At 44.1% G+C, this 14790-nt stretch overlaps 1 protein-coding gene across 1 annotated transcript in view; it reads right to left on the bottom strand.

The window, feature by feature from the left end:
* Positions 1-652: 652 nt before the first annotated feature.
* Positions 653-14790, bottom strand: part of grid2ipb (glutamate receptor, ionotropic, delta 2 (Grid2) interacting protein, b) — a 41607-nt gene continuing 27469 nt past the window's right edge. The window contains exons 9-26 of the mRNA XM_073489854.1: positions 14519-14671; positions 14189-14344; positions 13389-13540; positions 13084-13218; positions 11720-11805; positions 11295-11445; positions 10284-10585; positions 7817-8566; positions 5599-5751; positions 5093-5180; positions 4530-4607; positions 3822-4018; positions 3580-3735; positions 3420-3506; positions 3209-3338; positions 2782-2900; positions 1934-2098; positions 653-1699 (exon numbers count right to left, since the gene is read on the bottom strand). Coding sequence (XP_073345955.1) covers positions 1628-1699; positions 1934-2098; positions 2782-2900; positions 3209-3338; positions 3420-3506; positions 3580-3735; positions 3822-4018; positions 4530-4607; positions 5093-5180; positions 5599-5751; positions 7817-8566; positions 10284-10585; positions 11295-11445; positions 11720-11805; positions 13084-13218; positions 13389-13540; positions 14189-14344; positions 14519-14671 — 3130 coding nt within the window. The 3' untranslated portion in view covers positions 653-1627. The remainder of the gene's footprint in view (positions 1700-1933; positions 2099-2781; positions 2901-3208; positions 3339-3419; positions 3507-3579; positions 3736-3821; positions 4019-4529; positions 4608-5092; positions 5181-5598; positions 5752-7816; positions 8567-10283; positions 10586-11294; positions 11446-11719; positions 11806-13083; positions 13219-13388; positions 13541-14188; positions 14345-14518; positions 14672-14790) is intronic.

Below are 14790 nucleotides of genomic sequence, written 5' to 3' on the forward strand. Positions count from 1 at the left end.
CTTTTATTTCTTAGATCAAGTCCATGAAGACTTTCATTTTTAGATCCAAAAATAACTAGTTGAACATGTGCAAGTTAAATACAAGTTTAAATATAAATTGTGACTTCTTAAAGGTGCAATATGTAAGAATTGGCCTGCTAGTAGCTAGTTAGCTTGGTTAGCCATGCATCTACTGATCCGGACTGGGAGCTCAGAGCACCAGGGGGGTGTTGGCGTTTACACCGTTACAGGAGCTTTGGACCAGGACAGGCGAGGCTAGCTAGTTAGCATGCTAACCTCAGTAGATATCTCTGCAACACAATACATATTCGTCATGAAGTCACAACTGTTATTTTTACATTCCAGTGATCATTTATTACATTTTTTAATGTTCTAACATATTGTACCTTTAAGTTAGTTGGATTCCAGCGTGAAAAGCTTCATACTGTATTTATTTCAGGCTATCTTTACACCGCTAGCACAGGAGCTTTGGACTGGCTGGGTTGGGGCTAGCTAGTTAGCACGCTAACTTCAGTAGATATCCCTGCAACACAATTTACAGTCAAAATTGTCCTTTTCTTTCACAGTCTGTTGATAATTTTAGTTTTTCTTTCTTCTAAATCTCTTATATATTGCACCGTTCAAGGAAAATAAAAAAACAAACTCATCAAAATCATACCTCGTCTTATTTTTATTGCTTTAACTGTAAGTTTGTTTGTTTTTATATTGAGAATTCAATAGCAGTTAAAATTCACAATAAGTTAGTCAGACGAAAATCTTACAAGTTTTATGGCCGTCTTTTGCTTCCACAGCTGCTGCAAAGGATAAAAGTGAATCTGCTGGGTGAAGATGACTTTGACTTCAGCTGTAAATGGAGTTTTTTTAATTATTTTTTTAAATTATAATTCCCATAATAATAGGTGCTATGATTTCACAGTTGGTTAGAGAATGACCACATCTATGAGTCTAAATCAGCACTGTGGATACTTGATGTTGTTATCTACTATTTTCAAATCGAATCCTGCTGTACGGGAGGCAGTGAACGCACCGCTGTGTGAACAGTCGGATCACCCGGAGCGGTCCGGCCCGAGCCGGGCTCTAAACTAAACTACACTTGTGAATCACCTCGATTCCTGATAGCTGTCTGCAGACTACATCTACGCTTAATCTTTACAATTTTTCAAATATGATCTGATAGAAAATATAAACTTTATAGAGTCATATATTAAACATAGTAATTAATCTGTAAATATTCAGACCAGTTGTTTTCATTATCGACATCTCGGAGCCATCAAATATACGGATGGTTCCTCTCGTGTGTCTTGTACTATCTGCCGTGTAAGAGATGTAAATAAAGTGAAGACCGGTTTGAGTCGTCAGTGTGCGGTGAGTTCCTGTTGACCTGTGGACACCTGAATGTTCTGCTCTACCCAGCACCTGAAATAACAGCAATGCTGCACATTAACTGTTGTGACTATCTACAGATAGATACAGTGTACTTCCATTCTGTTTGCTATAGATGATGCAGTCTCTCTTCCTCTCTCTGTTGCTTTGAGTGTCTCTGTGTGTGATCTTGGCACTTTGGTTGTGGCGAGCAGAGTGAAAGTGGAGCCAGCCGGCCTCTCGGTTTTGGCCCGACATCTTGCTTCTACCAGGCCAGAGGGGAAGACAGTCTGGGGCTTCTGGGGTTTTCTGGAGTCTGGGTCTCACTGAGAGCTCTCTGCAAGACAAAACCCATAATCTCATCTGATTTATGCCTATTTTACCGTATTATTTTCAGATTCAGAGCACATTTGCTTATTCCACAGACAGCAGCACTTTGTGGCTTTATCTCTTTATAGCTGCAGGCTGCTGTCACTCTGTGAGGGGGGGGGGGGGGGGCCTGAATCTGTCAAACATCTGCTGCGTAAATCAAAAGATGAACTGTCAAATTCATCCGAGCTGCGCAGCTCACCTCAAACTTGGTGATGAAGTCTGAAAAGATGCCGAAGAAGGCCTCTGTTTTGGTGGACTTGCCGTCCTCTCCGAAGTAGGAGGCCACCTTGGAGAACTCCTCCATGGCTCGGGTCTGCAGGGACTCCAGAGACTGGATCGCGGGATGGCTGTTCTCCAAAAAGCTCTGTGGGAGGATTTTTACACATTAAAGTCTGTTATCTTGTCATGAGAGGTACTACTAGTAATGTCTACTACTAATTATGTCTTCTGCGGCTCTGGAGGAGCTTTGTACGGGTGCTAATTAGCTGCATTATGAAAAAGTAGTATTCAGAGTTCCAGGGTGTGACTCACACATTCTTATCATTCTATGTGAGTCCCTCAACTTTATGTTTGTAGTAGTAAATTGCTGGAGAACCGCTTTAAAGTATGGCAACTCCACTGGTTTCAAAAGAAGTCCGGTTATATTGAAGCTTATGAGAAAAGGACCCTACTTCTTACTTGATTTATTACCAGAGTAAACAATTTCCTAATGAGTTTATGGTCTCAATCACTAGTTTCAAGTCTTCTTCATTACAGCATGATGTTCATTTTGTAAATTATGGTCTCATTTAGAGTAAAATAGCTGACAAAGCAGGTGTGGCTACCCTCGATAGACAAGTCCCTAGCACTGCTTGTCCATGGGTTCTCAGTCAGATCTAACCAGGAAGTGTCTCTGGTCTTTATGCTAAGCTAAGCAGCAAAGCTAGTTTCCCCAAATGTCAAGCAATCAGTAGCTTGTATGAAACAGTATATATGTAGCAGCTTTTTCAAAAACTCACAATTTTCCATATATTTGATGGGTATTATATATTTAAGCAGTTAGCGTACGCTCATGACGGAGGCAAAATGGTCCTCAGAGGTGGGTGGGATCTTCAAACAGGCCGTCCTGATGTCCTGAATGGTTGTGTGAAGGTCACTCAGCTCTGCTGTGATGGCCCTCTGGTTCACTGAACAAGACAGATGACAGATGTACAAACAAGGTGATGAGTTACCGAAGAAGTTATTAAACAACTGCGTTTGGTTGAATGATTGTAAAAGTACCAACAAGGAAACAAATCAAACTCCAAACAACCTGTCCTGTGGTGCAATGTCAAAATGAAATATAGAACTATGATCCTGTTATGAAAACAGTTATTGGAACAAAACGCAGCTTAAATCTACTTTAAAATAGAGGCTTTAAGTGAAGTGTGAGCATCAGACTGAATGAAAGGAGAGCCGAGTTATTAAAAGCCCTCCTGCTGTAACATCATCGTACCCTTGGCTGCCAGAGCCACTGTTGTGAGGTCTCTGGAAAAGTTGAGCAGCTCAGGGAAGTGTTGGCACAGAGACTTGGCCAGAATGTGGAGAAAGGTGGATTTCCCGTCCACTGTTTTGGTCGTGCTCAGCTGCAAGAAAGAAGGCGAGAATGAACGACTAAAGTCTAATATTGAGATGAACATGACATGGTTGAAGCACAGGTGTCGTACCTCAGTCAGGAAGTTGATCTTAAAACTGGTTGTCCTGTTGCTCTTGGGCTGACCATTGTTCAGGTAATTTCCCATTGCAAGTACAAACTGTGGGAAAAAACACTTAATAACCACTATTAACACTCAGGACATGCATTCTTTCCCTGCTCTAGATGTTTACCTCCAAGATTTTGGCCAGTTTCTTGCTGCTCTTCAGCTCCACTGAAGCCTTGTAGATGTAATCGTACGCGACCTTCATCTCCTCCGTCCTCTCCTGCAGGGTGGTCTTGAAATGGAGGCTCCGCAGACGGGTCTTATACTCCGGCACCATCAGCATCTGAAACAAAGACATACATTAATTCACTCAAATCGTTCTATCTTCCTTTTTATTAACTTTACCTGTGAGGTTTTCTGAGGCTGTACCTGGAAGATGAACTGGTCGGGCTCGCTCAGTTTGGCCGGGTCCTGGTCGAACTGCTCGTACTGTTTGACCTCCTCTTCATCGGGGGCGTAGAGCAGCAGCTGCTTGATGTGAGCGGGTTCCAGCCTGTCGGTGGTCATGTTCATCAAGATCTGACGCAGCTCGCTGACGGAGAGCTTCAGATGGGCGATGAGGATGGCTGCAGAGAAGAGGAGGAGGAGGAGGAGGAGGAGAAGACGTGGAAGATTTAACTCTCTTTTATCAGATTACAAAGAGGATCAGTGTGTTCCCGACTGCAGACAAAACCTTTCATCTCCCTCTGATGATGTGACCTTTTCCACTATGTATTGTTCTCATTTCTTACTAAGCTTCTGTGTCAGATTGATTATGAAATCAAAACTCCGTGCAACTTTCTTGAACAGTGTCGTATTACAACAGTAATAATGCAGGAATACATAAAATGAGTCCATGAATCTATTGCCTCTGTGCATGCCGGCAGGGTTTCAAACGTTATCAGGAAGGAACGATAACGGCGTCTTCAGCGTAATACATCATCTTGTGTTTACCAGGTTTACATTTGTGCGGGGCAGAGTGTTTTGTGCTCCTCTTGGTCAACAAAGTAATTGAAAATAGTTCAACATCATATGTTATAATCAGTAGTCTTATATACTTGAGCCTCGACCTGTCAGGTGTCTGTGTGGTGTACTCACAGGCGTTGTAGGCTTTCTTATGAGACAGAATCTCCACCACGTCTTTCTTTTTAAAGTTCTCTGGCAAGAAGGCTGGCTCTGGAGGAGAGACTGATAATTTCAACAAACACTGTAAGGGTGTGTTCTCCTGGCACCAGGGGTCAATAAACACACACACACACACTGGCTACATGTGGCAGGTTGATGGGTTAATAACACAGCGCTGCTATTTGAGTCACCGGAGGTCAAAAATGTCAGAGGTATCTACAGTAAATAAGAGAGGTGTGTTTCTCCTCTGGCAGAGCTGTGTTATTACAGAGCGGGAGGGGAGTGGGGGGGTAATGGTGCCTTGTGGAGAATGGATTTGATGAACAGGTGAATGGAGCAGCTCCAAAACAGGTAATGGAGAACAACTGTGAAAGGTACAAACAAAACAGGAGATGTCAACACAAACACAAAGATTCACTTTTACTGTAAACTAGTCCTGAGATGGAGTGTTATCACTGTATGACATTAAGCGTGATGCACATAAAGAGGCTGTTGATGACGATGATGCTGTATGATGGAGGCTGACAACTACTTACTGGATCTGCGTTGAGTCCCGAAGTGCAGATCGAGGTCCAAGTACTTCACCATGTCGGTGAGCTTGTCATATTCTGAATCCTCTCCGAGCTAAAGACAGATAAAAGACACACTCTGTACTCTCCACAGACACAGCTGAAGCTTTATAAACCATTTAATAAGCAGTGTTAGCAGGTCTTTTTATACAAACACATATCAGACATTATCCATGTCTGATGGGGTTGTAAAGTGGGACAGAAAAGCCCAGCATTTGTATTTGTAGTGTACAAGCAGCTGAGATCCACCATGTTTTCTGTTGACTCATGACTCATCGAGACACAACAGAGTACATGAGTAGGTCTCTTCAAAAATGTAGGAGGAGTGAGAACATTCACAGCCAAGGTGGGAAAATTCACAAGTTAACTTAAGTGTTTACTGTATTTACAGTTAATGTAAGATTTTTTCAGACAGAGCCGTGCATGCTTTATCGAAGAACAACAATGTAATGGAGTACGAGTTCACTGCTCACCTGACCCCATATGGTTCCCTCGGAGTTCTCCACCTGCTCCCAGCGCAGCCTCTTCACGCTCATGTGGTTGGCGTCCGAGGCGTGGGAGCCCGACTTGGGCAGCGGAGGAGGCTCGCAGGGCGGAGGCAGGGGTGGAGGTGGGGGCGGCTGTGCCTTGGAGATCAAGAAATGCTCTTAAACTTAAAAGATATTTTAAATCAGGAAGTTCGTGCATGGTGCGCATACAGCTGCTCACGAGTGAAGTTTTCAGAGAGCGAGCTTTTTATTCAAACTCTGGTGTTTGAATCATCTCAAACCTCAGGGGATACAGTGAACTCATGAGTTGTTAAATCTCTCCATCAGTCGCAGCAGACAAAATGAACATCCAATTAGGCTTGGCCCACAGAGGTGTGATCACACTCAATTTTTCAGCAGACGCTGTTGTTTGATTGAGATTTACCTTATTTTTCTTCCGTGTTTACTGTGATCTTTAGTTCTCTTCTCTTGAAATGTGCAACAGAAGCAAACAGTGGGTGAGCTGCCAAAAGCTGCAGGATGATTTCTGCTCCGTCAGTCTCGTGGTTTTTTCCATTTGCGTTCACATATTGTGAGGTGCCAAATATAACAGTAAAGCTTTAAAGTATTCGCCTGCATGGTGCCACTTCTCCACTTTTTCTATGACACTTTTGTTGCTAGGTGCTCTCTGCTGTGCTACTGCTATGCTCCCTGTGTTTTAACTTTCCATGATGATTCATTCGTGTCATATGTGATATTTATATCACTCCAGGGTTTGAACACAATGAATTTTCAAAAATATCCCCATAATAATTTACCCCATTTCCATGACTGTATTTAAAGGAGCTCTGTGGAACTGGAGGCTGGTTGTTAGTTTATGTTAGTGCACTCCTTTTTGTTGGCTACTGTTGCTCTCTGTAAGCAGAGCAGAGAGAAGCACTGAGCCAATGAAAACAAGATTAATACATGTACAATGGATACAAATTGTTGATGAAGGTTCTCAGTCATCCAGGTCATGGTAATACTAAGTGCTGTATCGTTGGCAACTGCACTTGTTTCAGTTTCTTGAAGACGTTTCACCTCTCATCCAAGAGGTTTCTTCAGTTCTAACTAACTGGAGGAGTTGCAGGCTTTTAAACTCTGTGTGGGAGTGTCCTTACAGAGCTGTTAAGGACACGTGTGAGCTCTGAGTTTCAGAGTCGTTAGGGCCACTTGTGGGTCGTTCACTGAACCGGCCTTCATGTGGGTTGCTAAAGCCCAGGTGTGAATGGTTTAACAGACAACATGTTTTATTTATAGTAAAAGAACTTCATTTATGTATCATTTAGAAACAAGCTGCTGCTGTGGAGCTTTCGTAAACTCTCTCATTTATGTCGGTACGCCATAAAGCTGTTAATTGATATTTTCAGTGATTTACAAGCATACATAAACTTTCACCTGCGCCACTTCCCAATCCTCTGTTCTACCAACAACTCCATTTGATTACACATGAGCGAAATAAACAAATATTGAACTGAGTGGTAGGAGGCGCGCTGCTGGGTCATAAAAAATGTCATTTTGATCAATAGCGGGTGGGATGCAGGTGGGAGAAATACATCTTTAATGAGGTAAAAAGACATTACCAGCTGCAATCCCCCTGCAGCAGAAATGATAGATCCATCTCTCCATTAAGAGAGCCAGCCAAGGTGCATCAGCTTTAATTCACTGATTATTTAAATCTCCGGACACGTCGAGAGGATCAGTCAGAATTTCATGTTAAATAATGTTCTGTGTTCATCTACACATCAAAAGGTCACACAGCCGAAGCAGCTGTCTTAAAGTATTTATTTCAGATGCTAAAAGTTTAATTCTGTTTCCTCTGGAGTTTCCTCTGTCCTGTCAGGTTTATAACTACAGGTTTTTAGTTTTGCTGCTTAAATGTGCCATGGTATTTGTTACATGCTATTCCTGCATGCATTGAAAATAGTTAAAATAACTGAAACTGAGTGTGTGTACGTTGTAAACCTGCTTATATAGGTGTATCTAACTATTTGAATAATGTGCTCTAAATAGCAGGAAACACAGCTGCAGTCACCTTCTGCTGCCTAAAGATACAGCAGCAGTGCGCCATCAGTGCGCCTGACCCGCCTCACTTTAAGACCAACACCCCCAGGGTCGCACAGGTGGTCATCATCAGCATTTACAGTCATCATGTTTTAAAAACTTTTGTAAAAGTAGACGTTACCTGTTGTGATTGGTGCTCCTGCCGTGTGCTCTCATAGGTCTTAGTGTGACTGGGGAGGGTGGAGTGGGTGGCCGGAGGCTGGGAGAGCAGCGAGGGGCCTTGGCTCTTACACTGGGACGGACTGTGATCCTCCAGGGATGGCGGCAGCGGGCCCTGATAGCTGTGTTGGTGGTGGAGCTGGTGGTGCCTCTGGAGGACGAGCTGGCTCGGTCTCAGCGGCTGAGGGGAGGGCTGGGGGGACGGCTGGAGAATGGGCTGGGGCTGGCTGAGCTGCCGGGGGAGGTAGCGCGACGGCTGGGAGGAGCGCAGGGTGGTGGAGACCAGGGTGGTGGTGTGGACGTGCGAGAGGCGGGTGGAGGTGGCTTGGAAGCGCTGGTGAGTTTTGTCTGCTTCTTCTCTGGTGGGGAGCACTTTGTGGAGAGGAGAGCGGCTAGCTAGGATGGTCCTTGGAGGGGGCGGGGGAGGAGGGATGATGGGGTGGTGGGGCTGGAAGGGCATCCGGCTTCGGGGGACGTGCTCTGGGGAGAAGCGGACTGGCGGCATGGGGTCAGTGAACTGAGCGGGAGGCGGTATGAGGGCCTGGAAAGGCGGGGGAGGTGGGGGGCTCTGGGTGGGAGGCGGCGGGATGGGTTCAGATCCTGACGAGTAAGTGGGGGAGGAGGCTTCGTCGCTGCTACTGTGATCCTCGCTGCTGCCACTGCTGAGCTGCCGGGGCATGAAGCCCAAGTCCTGGTCGTCCTGGAAACTCATCTGCAGGGAGGAAAGGCGCACCATCAGACCTGATAATCACAACTTTCACCTCCATATACACTAAAATCAAGATGTTGAAAAATGCATGGTGTCTGTTTTTTAGTTTTATAAGCTTGCTTATCAATCTACTTATGGAGCAGAAAAAACGTGAAAGCAACCAAATGAAATAACTCCTAATCTGCATCATTTTAAAACACATGCGCTTAATAATCAGTACACCAACCCGTCTATTAATGTAACACAAGAAAATAAAAAAATAAATGAAGTTGACTTTAAAATGCTATACTAAAAACAGTTTTAAAGTACGTGCTTCCAAGTGAATTATCTAAATATGCTGCTCTCCCAGTTTCCCAGACGACAAACACTAAACCACCCTGACAAAGACGTAACACAGCTATGTTTGTTCGATGATTAAACATCAGCCAGGTCCTCATCATATGCTTAGATTTCTACTCAATAGGCAGATATAAAATTAGACTCTACTTTATAACCGAGTATCATGTTTTACTTACAGGCACCCCTCTTCTTCTGAAACCATGACAACCACCTTGATATATCTGTTCATGTGACACAAGTGTTCATTGTAGCGTACATTAGAGCTGCTCTAATGTAAACATGCATCACTACAACGTTATGACTTTAATCAAATGTGAATTTGCTTATTATATATTTGATAATAGGCAAATGCACATAATTTTTGCTACATGTAATATTTTTGCATTAAAAGAAGTAAAACAGCAACTATGAGACATTAGTTTAACTGTCATGAACAAGTGAAATAATGAGATGGTTTTTTGGCAGTGTTTAAAATTTCAAAGTGTGGCAGTGAAGGTATAAAATACAAGTATTACTAAAGATTATTCACAGTCTCTATGGCTTACAGACATTTTTACAATGGTGTCATTAATATGAAATTATTTCTTTACATTTTTAATTTCATTTAAATTAAAAATAAAATTTAGTACCAACATTATTCCCAGCCTTATGATTCCTTGCATGATAGATGGCTGCAGCTTTGGATTATTCCTTTCACTGAAACTGCAAGTTAGTGGTCTGCTACAGGTCTCTTCCCTTTTCTGAGAGCTTTATGGGAACTAAATGATGAGGGAACACAGCCTGTTATACTTTGAACGACATCATGTGATGATACTTCATCTTTCGACTACAGAGGGATGGAAAGACAACATAAGGAAGTGGCCTCGGGTAACGTCCAGTGGCATATTTAGCTAGTTTAGTGATTCTACCGATGGTGATGTGATGAAAAATGTACAAAGCTAAAGAAGTTGAGACACCTTGTCCGTCTAAAAGCTGATATAGGGCCAACAGTTCTTTTGAATTCATCCTCCCTTGTTGACACTCTTGTTTGTGCCCCAGGTTAGGTTTGCTTGATTGTTACTGCAGATGCAAATGACACAACTTGTGTCCATTAAGTTTAGTTTGACCATAATATCCTGTGTTACCTCTCACAGGTGGTGTTCACACATCATTTATTTTTCAAAAAAGCTCCATCACAGCAGTAGCATACCACTAACTCTCACAGGAATAACTGAAGCTGTGCCCATTATTTATGGTATTCTGATGCAAGGAATAACAAGGTACTAAAACGCAACTCTACAATGTTAACATTGTCAACATAACTTAACAGGACCTAAATATAAAAACAAAGCATGTACTCTATGACTGATGAAGCAGTTAGGTATAGGCGGATCTTCCTTACCTCCTCATAGTCGTTCTCCCCGGGTACGAAGTCGTCCACCAGAGTGACCCGGTGGCCCAGCTGCTCGCTCAAAGCATCCAGGAACTTGTCCGTGTCCCGGCTGCGAGGCGGGCGGGAGAAGGTGAACAGCTTCTTGCGGCGGGTCAGCGTGTTAGGGCCGCTGTCAGAGTGCTGCGGGGAAGCCGGTGGGCTTTCTAAGCTGACGTACGGGTTGGAGTCCACACTGCTCTGGTGGTGGATCTCATACACGGGAGTGGGGAGAGGCTCCTTCCAGGATAGGGACAGGCCGGACTTACGGTTACCTGTAAAGAAGGAAATCAAAGATGGCTGCAGTCGTCTTGGTGCGCGTAGGCATGTGACGCTCGCACTGAAGATGTTTACACCTTATATATTATGCTATTTATTCCCTCGCAAAATTATGTGTGACATTCTCGATCAAGTTGTCGCCTTGAGGATGATCTCTGCTGAGAGGTTGCCATGGCAACATAAAGATAAACCGCAGGCTTATGTATACGCACATATAGATTGTAGAATTTGAATGAGTTCTAACTTAAACACATTCAAATATCTGTGGCTCTCCTGCCATGTTGACTCAGATCGGCACAAACAACTTGTTTAAACATCCAAGATGATTTTAGAAATGTTAACTCAACCGTAAACACAAGGCTGCAGATGAGGCGATCGTGCGAGCATAATTAATATATGTGAATTTTTTAGTAGGTCATGTTTGTCACCTTAATGACCATCATTACCAATCACATTAAGGCTTTCCCACATTCAGCAGCTTGTGTTTACAGCAAATCTAATGTGACATGAACATGGCACCAGTCATGTGCCATCGAGACTCAAAGTTCTCAACTTTACAGTCCTGCCAGATATGTCATCTGATTTCAATAATTCACCAGTAAATGGCACATGGTTGTGAGCCATTGATGAAAGCATGTGTCTGAAAGCATATGCGCAGTGTGTGTGTGATTGAGTGTTTGGGCGTGTGTGTCAGCCCCAGAGTACCTGTGAGAGGCGGGAGTGTAAGCGGGGAGAGAGAGCGCCCGTAGGCCTCAGTCTGTCCCGGGCCCTCGGGCTCTGCCGAGGAGCCGCCCTGCAGTGGCGACACACTCTTCCCTGCGTACACGTTCTCCAGCTCCGTGTACACACCTGTCATCTATGGGTGGAGGGCATGATCAGCTGGTTAGCGCACAATCGCTGCGACACATTTTTTGCTTTGAGGGTCTGCTGCGTTGAAGCTTTTTAGGAACAATTTTCTGATGGCAGGTTAAACTGCAGTCATAAATCAGATTTAATACCTCATGTTGAATTGCAGTAATTACGAGCAGACCTTCAAATGATGTGAGACCTGAGAGCACACACAACATAACTAGCATTCATTATGCCAGTCGCTGAATAGCTCAGCGCTGAAAAGCTGCAGTAATACCTACATGACTGAGGTCAGGGGACTCTGGGAAGGAGGTTCCATCTCCTGACTGCCTCTCCTCCGGGCTCCCATTTTCATCCACATGAATTCCTAAAGCACAATAAGGCATGAACAGTGACACATGGACAAAAGCCTCCTCCTTTCTATCCACCCCCAGCCAGGAGGGGAGAGAGGACGGAGCAGAGCAGAAGAGCGTGGAGGCAGCAGAAGGCAAAAGCTAGGCAATGGAAAACAAGGGAAACCATGAATGAACAACCTGATGCCTCAAACTGGAAACAAACCGTGTGTGTGCTTCCAAACCGATAGCTCGGGGGCAAAGACAGCTGAGACATGGAGTTGGTGTTTGAACTAGTGATGGCAATTTTTGTCTTATGTAACCTTTATGTGTACACAGAGGATTTACTGAGCACATGTCTTTATCTACTGCATGTTCTAACAATTACACACGATCCCACATGGGAGCTGACCAGTGCAAACACAGCCTTATTACTGAGCTCTGAGCAGTTCACTGATTCATGATTCAGTTCAGAAGCTCCTCTGCTGTCTCTACCCAGATTTTCCTTGTAGGACCAAGGATTCTAAATCAGAGCAGATCCAATAATACTGAATAAAAAATAAGGAGTAGATTAAAAAATAATGTATATAAAAAAAACCCAACTCACTTTACAGTTGGTGTTAAACCTGAAATAAGGGATCTTTTTGGCTGCTTGGTGGCAGCGGAAAGTTATGGAGAAACATTAACATTCATTAGGAGTCGTGTTTCAGGCAACCGGGAGAATGGTCAAATATTCACCCTCTTTTAGATGGTTTTTAGTCTCTACCAGGGAAATATCTGTCTCTTTAATAAATGCTAAATGCTCCACTGTGTTCAGAAGCTATTACTTCTGTTAATTACTTTGATACTAAACAACACACGAGCATAATTACTGTGAGAGTGTTATCTTAGCATTTAGCTCAAAGCACTTCTGTGAACAAGTACAACCTTAACAGGAGTGCTAACAAGGGGCTGTAGACTTTTATACCCACTACCAATATACTCCTTGCCCCTAAAGCTTAGCCCTTCCCCTTCATTTTGTGTGTTCACGGGGTAGTGTTAGGGCTGCATGGCCCTCCAAACAGAGGTTTTTCAGAGAGAAACAGATAATAACATCTGTAAAATAAAAAAGGGTTGATGTCCCAGAGCAAGAAGCCTCTGTGCAGTTAAGATTGTCTTAAATTCCCATTCGGGCGACAAGTTTTTGATCCAGAATGGAGCTGGAATTTAAAAGCTTCATCTAAATGCGACCAGCTCCGTGGAGATTGTAGTGATTTTGTGCTACGGGGCAGTAAATCCTTGTGCTTGTTGTTGTTACTGTATGTGCAGCGTACCCATTCCCAGGTGAGTCCCGATGATGCAGTCGTCGGAGCTCCTCTCTCGGACGCAGCTACGGTACGACGTCCCCGTCACGCGCATGGAGCTGCTCCGCCGGTGGTGCTCCGGACCCACGTCGGGCTCCAACGCGGCTGCAAAACACACACACTCAGCATTAAGTTGTTGTTATTCACAAGTTAATTATGCACAGCTGCTCCTCAGTGCCTGTGTTAATTATAAAAAACACCAGTTGGTTAATGATCGAAGCTCTGTATTTTTACATATGCTGTATGTGTGTTTCATGTTGTGTTTTTAAGCTCACCACTGCTCTTGCAGCCCAGGAAGCGGGACAGCTTGCTCTGGCAGCGCTCCTGTTCGTCGTAGGTCAGGAGCTGGTGGATAAACTGCCAGATCAGCTGTTTGGCCGGAGTGTCCAACACCGGAAACACATCCACTATCAGAGTGTCCACATTCCTGCAAACAATAACCATCCATATACATACACATCATCTTACATAACAGAGCCATGTTTACTGCTGGGTAACTGACTTAGCTTTGATTTATATTCTTTGCTCTAAAGCCACAAATATCTCCGAACGAGATCCAGGAAGAAAAAAGATTATGTAAAGGTGGGAGGATAACAGGGATGTCAGTTATGGTAGGATTTATGCCTCTGGGTGTTTACACTGTATGTACATAGTGTAGAACTCGCTTGGTATTTTGTTTTTAATCCTGCAGCATCACATGTTTGTATCATCTGCCGAGCTGCTGCTCCATCCCTCTTTCCTCTCGTTCAGCCCTTCATCCTCGAGGACACGTTACCAGAGCCAACAGGGAGGAATAAACTTCCTGCTTAGCTATGCGCATTTGCTTTTCCTCTCCATCATTCATTTCCTCCATCTCTCTCTTTCGCCTACATTAAGTGCACATTTCGCAGCCTGATATATCGACTATGGTGAAAACACAGTTTCCCAGGCAACAGCTGATTTTCAGTATATGCAATGTAAGCTAGATAGTTACCAGACTCTTAGCACAAAGGTAGTTTGACAGATGCTGAAACTGAACTTAAAGCTGCACTTTTACTCCTTTTGCAGATCACCTCTGTCCCTCTATCCCACTGACCTGTGCTGGAAGAAGGTCTCCAGGGCCTTGCAGACCGTGTACCTTTCCTGGATGGTCAGCAGGTGCTCCAGCTGCTGGCTGAAGGTCCGCCCGTGGACTTTGATGCTCGGCGGAAGAATCTCTGCCACCCACTGCAGAGAACTGAGGGCCGGAGACCTTTAAGGTGGAAGATTAGCATTGTAAGTATTGTTTCTCCTTTGTTCTCCATCTTTCATCAACAAATGCTCTTCACAGAGGGATCTCGTGTTAGTTTGTTTGTCCCTGCAGACCATAGGACCATAATGCTGGAAATATCAAATAAAAAAATCAGGTTTGTTGTTGTGTTTTGACCTGGAGCGTGGTAACGTTGTGGGGGCCATGCTTGGAGACTCCTCTGGGTCAGTTTGGTCTGAGGAGTATTCAGACGGACCCTCCTCCACCACCAGGGTGGGCATCGCCCCACTGCCCTGCAACATGGACACCACCTTCTCATGGGAACAGTTCCTAGAAAGAGAGACAGAACAAGAGAGCAGACGTGAGAGGGACGGGGGTAAATGATGGTGAGTTGGTGGACTCTGGACTATAAAGCAGATGGACAGGAGGAATAAAATCAACTGTATGAC

This window comes from Pagrus major, chromosome 20 (genome assembly GCF_040436345.1).
Source record: "Pagrus major chromosome 20, Pma_NU_1.0".
NCBI lineage: Eukaryota > Metazoa > Chordata > Actinopteri > Spariformes > Sparidae > Pagrus > Pagrus major.